General features: G+C 40.4%; 1 protein-coding gene across 1 annotated transcript; it reads right to left on the reverse strand.

The window, feature by feature from the left end:
* dgat2 (diacylglycerol O-acyltransferase 2) lies at positions 1-9,398 on the reverse strand. Its single transcript, XM_088440658.1, has 8 exons — positions 8,929-9,398; positions 7,262-7,390; positions 6,926-7,033; positions 5,609-5,679; positions 3,346-3,550; positions 2,358-2,532; positions 1,440-1,642; positions 1-1,314 (listed from the first exon to the last, which is right to left on the reverse strand). The coding sequence occupies exons 1-8, from the start codon at positions 8,966-8,968 to the stop codon at positions 1,160-1,162; spliced, it is 1,086 nt and encodes a 361-aa protein (XP_088296784.1). The 5' UTR covers positions 8,969-9,398; the 3' UTR covers positions 1-1,159.
* Positions 9,399-9,678: the final 280 nt, after the last annotated feature.

Genomic DNA, 9,678 nt, shown 5'->3' on the forward strand with positions numbered 1-9,678 from the left:
TACGTTAGTTCTGAAAATATACAAAAGTTTAATTTAATAATTTAATATAGTTTGGCACACAACGTCTCAACATGATACAGAGAGATCTTTGCTTTGCATTTCTTGCCGTTGTATTGCACATGAATTACGCTGCACATCATATTAGATTCACCATGACAAAAGCAGATGACATTCATCTCCAGAGGACAGTCAGAGATGAATAATATTCTCATGAGTTCCTGCATACAGTCCATACAAGTTTCGTTCATCAAAATTCAGTGACAGACACCCTCAAATCCAAATAAGGCATTCCCTTCCTTTTGTCATCAATTACCACTGACTGCGTGTTTGCAAAGTGTTTTACTGTGTTTTAAACGTTTAAACGAATACCGTCATTTAAATCATCCTCGCTCGGCTACGGTCCCTCCAAAAGTCATTACTTTTTACCATTTTCACCGATTCCACTTGGACAATTAATGTGAATCATCATCCCGTATGACAAACCTTTTCTTGTGACAAAAGCTCTGAAATAGAATTTGTGAGAGAAAAAAGTGCATAGGGGAAAATTCTTTCAAGAGTGCTGACACAGGCTTCTTTTCCTCTGTTTTGAATACAATTAATACTTTATGGCAGTCAAAAATCACATGCAGAAATCCTTTGGAGAAGTCGAAGCTTCTGTTGAGAGGACAGTCTTTGGCAATCCCATTTGTTTGTGTGTCCTATTATGGTAGCGGCACACTTAGTATGCATTGGTTGTGCTTTCATAATGCGTTATCTTTATGGAAATGATATGAATGCACCTATTTTGAAGTCCTTACCTTCCCCTCTTCACTTACGAGACACACAGAACTGAGATGCCTTCTTTAAATCATTCAATCCCAAAGACATTTTTGGGATTGAATGAGTTAGGAAATGCGTAAATAGACAAACAAAAAGACACTTGTGGCAAGGGCTTCCTCAGGATGCCATTTTGAATGCTGGTCCAAGACACGGTGGCATTCTCTCCAACCTAGCAGTCCCTGAGGATCATCTAGGCCCATTTGCTTGGGAGGTGCCCATGTGTGGAGATTAGAGTGCAAAAAGAATCCCAATCAGGCACCAAGGTTGGACAAAGATGGGGAGCGATCTGAAGAGGGGTAAGAAGATACATAGTCCTCAACGTTGACAGCTCCCCCGCATTTCACTCGATGTAGAGGACGTCGCTCTCCTTCAGGCCAAAACGGGTCTTGTACTTGTCAAACAGGCACTGGAGGGACTTGACATACATTGCATGATAAAGATCCACCATATCATTGGATGGATCCTCTATTTTTGGCACTGTGATTGGCTCCCCAACTGTAACGGGCAAGCATATTTAGATGGTCAGTGGACCGGCCGGCGTCTTGCTCAAGGGCGTTTTAAGCAAGGATTTTTCTCATAAAGAGACAGGGTATTGATTTGCGCTGCAGATGCACACTTACCTATGGTTGTGATTGGTTTGCAATACGGCACGATACCCCAGGAGTCGCCAAAAAAGAGGCCGCACCCATGGAAAAGGCACGGCGCGAAGCCCAACATCTTTTGCAACTTCCTCTGGAGAGCTCTCCAATAAGTGCCCTCCTCCAGAATCACCTGCTTGTAGGCATCATTCTCCCCAAAGGAATACACCGGAACCAAGTCAGACCTGAGGGCACGGTTTCAAATCATGCTCAAATAGCTTTATACGTTATACGGCGTCATTCATCCTCCACTGTAAAAAATAGAGCGGTTTTACTTCCTTTACACCGTATGTGATGAACATCTGCCCGGCCTACAGGACGTATGACGAGAATAAGAAAATCCAGATGGACGTTGTTGTTATGGCTGCGAGCAAGAAACGTGCTAATACGCGTGCTTCAGATATGCAAAGTTATGAAAGTGTGGGCAGGTTTATTTATTTATTTAGTTTGGCCAAAATATTAAGTCCGAGAGCTTCCGTTGAATTATAGGACGATTTGGTCACGGATAAATGATTTCTGTAAAATATCAATCCCAGTGCAAAGTCATTTTTCTTCAAACGTTTTGATGTTGGTTATGTCACGTAGTAAGTTTGAACATTCCCGAGCTGTCGTGTTGTAACGTCTGCATAACCGTTTGTTTTCTAACTAGCTGTAATCTGCTTTAAAAGGTGAAAGCATTGATAATCCTCAGTGATATTTGACATAATCAGGGTTGTTTGGGTTCTCAGGGGCTGCTGCCTATAAAATGTTTACTATTCCCGACTGTTCCGTCTAAAAGCGCGCAGCATGATTACGCTAATACTCCCCCGTGATGTACTTTGAACGAGAAAGATTTCGGCTCGGACTAATTCCTGCAAATGATATTTGAATGCGAGAAGAGATGCGTGAAGTCCAGCTCACCCTTTTTGGAGCGCCATTCTCACAAAGCCTTTTCGGTTTTTCAGGATGACGGAATTCATGCCCGGTGCGCTGTATAACGACTCGGCGGCGCCTCCCACAACAATGATCACGGCGTTTCCTGTGCCGTTGCATGATAGCAGGTAGTCAATGGAATTTCTGTTCACGGGACAGATACCTGAAACGGACGACAAAACCAAAACATTTGGTTGGGCGGGCTCAAAATTTGTTCATAATAAAATTTTTTGGCTTTGTTTACAAAAATGGGTTCTTCCATTTATGGTACAGGGCATCTATAATGCAAAATAAAATTTGGGGGAGCTTTTGAGAAATGAAAAAAAGAGGTCAGCAATCGCAGCTCAGCTTGTTAACGTCACATGACCAACTCAGACAAAAGGTGAGCTGTGATTGGTCACTACCTGAGCAACTGACATTCATATGACAGCAAGGTCAGTTATAGTATGATACAGCACGAATCTCCAGCGTTAACGCTAGCTGCTAACTATGTGGTGCATTCATATACAGTCGGACGTTTCAAACTCGGGCAGGAGAAAGTTCCATCCCTGTGTTCCATGTTAAAAACTGCAATTATCTATACAATGAGGGCTTCCTATCCGTCTCTAAAAGCTGTCATACATCAAGAAGAATGATAGGAGTTAAATTATTTTGATGCTGTACTTGGTCTATGCTTTAATAAGGTAGTAGGTAAAAATACATAGTTTCTTCTCTTGTGTGTATACACCTGCACAGGTGTCCATGCACAGCACTCTGAGCTGTAAAATTGGGAAGCACTGACCTAAGGTAACCTTAAAGCGAATGTTAATTGACTAGCTCTCGTTCCGGCGAACAAACAAAGTAAAGTGAAGTAAACAGAAGCGATTTCAGCTGTGCGAAAGGGCAAAGGTCCCTTCTCTCACAAACAGAACTATCAGCACTATCTACTGTTGGAAGAACTCGAAACAAGACCCCGCGGCGGGTCCAATCCACTCACCTCCGGACATCAGGTAGTCCCGTAGCACAGGCATTCGGAAGTTCCCTGCCAAGGTTGCCAGGGAGGGCTTGATGCCTGGAAATTTCTTGGAGAAGCCTGTGGCCTCGGTCCCAAAGTTGCAGAAGGCCCCAAAACAGAAGATACCGTGGGGGTGGTAGCCAAAGATATAGTTCCGGTTGGGGGGCAGGTTGTGGGTTTTAATCAGCTAGGGAGCAATAGAACAAGGACTACTTAGACGGGGTTGGAAGAAAATAAATCAGCAAGAATTATTTGGTTTATCGCAGTGTCTTTGCCTTACGATGAAATATTAGAGCTGATTCGGACCCAGTTTGTGCATTAGGAGCAAAGAAACTAGGACATCCTTATCAATAGCCTCAACCGCTCTCATAAAATAGTGACCCAATACAGTATACTGTATACACTGCACATTTGTCCAGACTACCGGAAAACTCGTTGCTATTCTAATACATTTTTGTACTTAACAGATCATTTCCATTTTGCATGATAGACGAGCAAGATAGGAGACTTAAGAGCCTACTCCATGTGTACACAATAGTCCGTTAGAAGCTTGTCAAACAACAGTTGCATAACCACATTAGCAAATGAGATCACATTGAAGATCCGCTTAGAATCACAGGACTCCACCTGGTCGTCATGGAGATTCACATCAACCCAAAGCAACCTCAACTGGGTCTTTGCAAATGTTGCTAGTATTAGGGGTGTCAAAATAAAAGATGAATTGCCACCAATTAATTACAGACGTTGTTAAAACGTTTTCTTTTTTTTTTTAATGGCGGTAATCGAATTTTCAATCTCTAACTCTAACTAATGTGTGCCATGTATATGTAAATATGGATGCTGCCATATGAAAGATTGACTTCCATTCTTCAGTTAGAATTGATGTAAGGAGTAGATTTGTTGGAAGTGTGGAAACACTGCCATCCAATGGTCACAGTTAGCACTACAGTGCTTATATTAGGCAAAAGGTCTCAGCTCTTTTCCACAAAAAACACATTTGAACAGAATTTAATTATTTATTATTGGTATGACTATTTTAAAAGACGGGAATTCTCGTCAATGGAACTGAATGAGTTAAGCAGTCTGCTTACCACAGAAAGAGCTCAAGTTTAGCTTACCACATCAATGCAAAGCACTCAGCTGTGACTACAGCCACAGCTAATGCTAGCAACAAAGTTGCTAAAGTAGCGGGCCATAACAACGCGCTTCCCAAAATTGGGACTCGTCTCAAATGCAGCAGGGTAAATATCTATCATTTGATCGACCACAATAATACAATTCATTTAAAAAATAACCGATATTTTAAAGTTACAGAATGTGTCGGGGCAAATGAGAAACAAAGTCAAACCGTTTGGAAGAAAAGTTAGATGGACGCATGATAAGTCTTCTTGTCGCTGACATTTCTCAAGATGAAAACAACAACTCAAAAAAAAGAGACCGAGAAGGGTCCACAGGTCACACACATACAAAGTACAGATCAATGTGACGACCAAAGTTCAACCCGAAATGACATCACGTCAAGTCCATCCACTTGGTTTTGTCAACACGCTTTCTGCACATTACAAAGATCTCACAGTAGCTGTTCCATATTAGTAACTACTTTGTATAGTAAAATACAAAGTCCGCTTTTCGAAGATAAAAAAGCTCATGCTTTACCCTGGAACGTTTCATAAGTCCGTGTCGCTTCATGTGACCTTATATCTCCATGAAAATATGGAAACCCAATTGATATTTACTGAAAGCTGTTAATGTATCAGTTGCAAGCGTCGTGGAAAATATTTGTTGAGAAATTTGATTGAATCACGATTAACTGTGGAAAATAGAAGTCACAAATATTTTCATTGCTTGACAGCACAAAATACTGATCGAAGAATCGGTTTGATCTTGTTACCCTTGCCAATGAGAAAGATATGAGTTTTTGTAAAGTGTCTTATGAAACACCGTGTGAGGTAATTAAACGTTGCAACTGAAGATAGCGTTAACACACACACACACACACACACAACTTTTTCGGCTATCAGGCATAAAGTTACATCATGGTCTTCACAGACAACTTGATAGGTCAACCTGACTCTGATAAACGTGTCTATTGAGTCATACCTGAACAAAACCTGGACACCATCTTGTTGAGCATTTTTTTTTTTTCCAAAAATGAGGCAGATTATCATGAATTTCCATAAATCCCAGTGATTAATAAGCATGAGCTTGTCTCAATGAGCAACTACAAAATGTCTAGACGACTTACCCTAATTGGAAAATAGTCTCGAAAATATGTCCACACTGTCCAACTTCTGACCCATGAAGATCTCCTGCCACCTGGTTGGGATTCAAATGAATGAATTAGTGACTTAATCATCAATAATTAGATGAGTAAATAAACACTGTTCATTACATAATGTAGTCAGGTGTTTCAAGACTTTCGACTGGCACTGTACATAAGGAAAGCTCTAGTGTCAACAATCTTTATATTCATTCACGCAAAGAGACACTCAAGCATTGATTATGAAACAGAGCAACATCTTTGTCCGTGCTTCCGCCAATCAATTTTACACCTCAAAAACCACACGGTTCACTAATGACGCAATTCGTGTCCCTTTTCGTTGAAAGTACGACCGCTTTTGGTTTACGGGCCGACACGCCATCGTAATCGAATCTGTAGAGTCCAATCACATGTTAGTCTCTGAATGCCAGCCATTTTGGACTCATTCAAACAAAAAGACATATTTTTACTTATTTTTTTAAATATATATATTACTGAAATTCTGGTATTTTGAATGTTACCGTGTATAAGATGCACCACTTTGGCAACATTGCAAAAACTATAGCAAGACAGAAGAAATATATTCCCAAGCTCATTTATGTAAGTTATAATTACTTGTTGTTTATTTCACGTTTCCCACATTGTGAATGGTCAGTGAATGCAGCAGCAGTTTAACAGTTTGAAACAGTTGTTTATCCTTCTCCACGTGACGCAGCTCGAGTTCATTTTGCCATAAACGCCCGAAGTCATGCAGCACCTGGTTTATAATTTTGTGTAAAGGCCAAAAGCCCGCAAATAATAAAGGAAGATTGGAAGACATTTCCGTGTTCTTGAATCGGTGCACACTTAAGTGACTCCAGCTTAGTAATATTCCTGTGTGTAAACAAGGACGAACTCGGACGGTGGTTCAGCCTGCTCGCTTCTTTTATTCAAATGATGCCGTAACAACCTTGGCTAACAGGAGCTGCTGCGAGCTGCAACAGGCACTTGCTACCAACAGCCAACTGACATCCGTCCTCTAACTTATACCATGACGGTTATTATGGTACGTAAGATTCCGGCCGATATAAAAATGCACATCTTTGCGTCAAACCTTGGGACAGACAGCTGAGTTACCGTTCAGCGGATGCATCCATACTTCATATTTTGGAAAAAAAAAGTGTCGTACATCACAGAAATGACGGTAAGTAAATTCTAATCGATTACCCGAGCACATAGGCTTCCCCTTGACGTCTTTATTCGTCAACGGTGCTCAAGTGTTAATAACAAGTTTCAAAAACAATGCGCAACAGTGGGACTTACCTTGTTTTGGGGTGTTCCAGTCGACAATAAGCCAGGAGGTGTAAAGGGCAGCGATAAGCCAACAATCAGTGCAGAACATGTAGATTAGCAGCACGGTGCAGACTGCCCCTGATGGAGGAGGGGGCAACGGTGAAAAACCAGGAACGGCAACTCAAAAGTATACCCTTAGATTAGTATAAAGAGGACAGAATCCCCCCAAGGACCTTGCATGAGTACGCACGTATAACACCGCAGCTTAGTGACGTGACCTACTTGGGACTAATGAGACTGCATGCTAATTCTTCAGGTTTTTGTTGGCTTTCTCCCAGCTTAAATGAAATGTACAAATACACATACCCAAGGCTAAAAAGGTGATGACCCACTGCAGCACGGAGATAACCTGGAGATGTTTCTCCATCTTGGATCCGCATGGCCAGAAAGCCAAGGGCAGGTCCTGCAGGGAGGATAGGAGGCTGGAGCCGGTGCCTGGACGGGAATTACAAAGGCAAGCAAAACAAATACAATCACTATTAAAAGCTTGAAAAGATTTTTTTTCAAAAATGGTCAAAAGCAAGTAGGCGAATGCAAGTAAGCACACATTCTTTGCAATTAGAGCAAAGCCACAAAGTATTTGAAGGAATAAGATCAATAGTTGGAGTGAGATCCAATAAGAACAACTCCCTTGACTAATCTCATCAGTCCGCACTGAAAATAACTCGGCACCGGGACAACTGATGGAACCACAAACCAAACCCCATGAGTGTTTCGTACAGATCGAACCATAGGGGCTTTTTTTGTTATTTAGCTGTTTATTTGTAGTCGTATTTTCCAGTAACAGGAAAAAATACTGGCATCGACATTAAAACAAACAAACAAACATATACATTTATATCCACAGACACATATATACACATATACAAATAAACACATTTATATCTCCCTCCATATACATACATTTAAGTGCTGTATATACACATATAGTCATACACACACACATATACGTATTTTTTTTACATATACATACAACTATATACACATATACATATAAACACATATATAAATGTATACATACATTTCAGGGACTGTTGACAAGTAACAGCTTTCTTTGATGTCTTTCTTTGACCCTTTAATGTGATTCTGTTCCTGTCGCTCACAACTACCAAATTACAGGCATTTTTTTCCAGTATTTTTGTGGAAACAATTCTTAAAACTTTTAAGTTGAGTTCTTCACGATCGCCACATTTACAGATTTACAACTAATTGGGTGTTAAAACTTGACTTTGCAAAGTGCTCAAGTTTGTTTTGTTTTTTTCTCAATTAGTTTGACTGGCAATCTTTTAAAATAAAAATATGTAAACATCCAGCGTCTTTGAGCAGGTGACTTTGAGCTGGAGTTCTGAGTTAACATTTTTAATGCTATTTCATCTTGAAAGTTAACGCTTTACCTTACCCCCCCCCCCCCCCCAAAAAAAAAAAAAATATATATAGAAAAGGCGCAGTGTTACCAGATCACCCCATTTTCCCATTATCTGCCATAAGTTTTTTTTAATTTGATGCCAATATCATGCCCTAGAACTTGAAGCCATTATCATCATCTTAGCAATACATTTTTTCTGCTAGTTTATCTCTAAAAATCATGCTGATCCAGCTCAAACTGGTCAGCGGACAGAAAAGTACACAAACATCGAAAGTCCTCGACCCACAGTGACACAGCCGGCACGTGCAAACTTAACACATTTACATAAAAGTCCCGCAAATGATTACATTAGCGTTTCTGTCTATTTCTTATGAAATCAGTTTCCATATTTACATGAACTGTTTGTACAATATTTGTCTTTACATCATTGCTGCTAAGATCGCATATTTCTCCTGATAGAAAATGGGAAAACACACTCCATATAAATTCAGAACAGAGTTTTAAAGTGACCCAGTTTCATCTAATGAGTATTTCAATTTGTTTTCTGCGTGATTTAAGGATGTTGCGTCTCGGAATGGACCGGAGATTTTCCCTGCAAGGTTCTTACCTTTAAGCACGCCGGAGTATGCGGCAAGGATGGTCTTCATGCTTCTAGCTTGTCAGCACTGTCCGGGAAAGAAAATTAAATGGATTCTACGTGCTGCGATGCTAAAAGGTCCCGAGCTCACAGCTCCTCCGTCATGACTGATTTCGACACCAGGGAGTTGACACCGCCGGGCGGCATTTAATCACCGCGGGGAGGAGGAGTCACCGGCGCTTGCGCGCATGCGCCTGCCTGACTTTTAACGGCGTCTTCATCGAAAAAAAAAACACACAAGATCGCAACTTGTCTCCGCCGCACCGCTGATTCGTGGAGTTAAAGTCATGTGGAGACGCCAAAGCCCGAAACGAAATGTTATGTTTGAGCCTTCTATTTCTACCAATTAACTACCCCTTAAAGTCATTCTAAAGAGTACAATCATAAAAAAAAGTCAGAATAGATAAAAGTCGAACTTGGTTGATATACACATTTCTAGTGATAAAGGATACCGCCAGGCTTAAAGAAGTGCAATAGAAAGAGGAAATGAAATCTATTTGATGTATTTAAAAAAAAAAAAGCATAACAAAGCATAAAGCAAAATGTCACACAAATAGACTTTAGTACTGTAATTATGTAACTTCACAGAGAACTCAAAAGACAGCACATAACTTGTAAAAAAAAAAACAAAAAAAATGATGGCACTGTTCAATAAATATGTCATAAAGGGGCAGTCAAGTTAAATTAAAAAAAATATATACGATAATATGTTCTGTTTTG

Source organism: Hippichthys cyanospilos, chromosome 18 (assembly GCF_059441005.1).
Source record: "Hippichthys cyanospilos isolate Australia breed blue-spotted pipefish chromosome 18, RoL_Hcya_1.0, whole genome shotgun sequence".
NCBI lineage: Eukaryota > Metazoa > Chordata > Actinopteri > Syngnathiformes > Syngnathidae > Hippichthys > Hippichthys cyanospilos.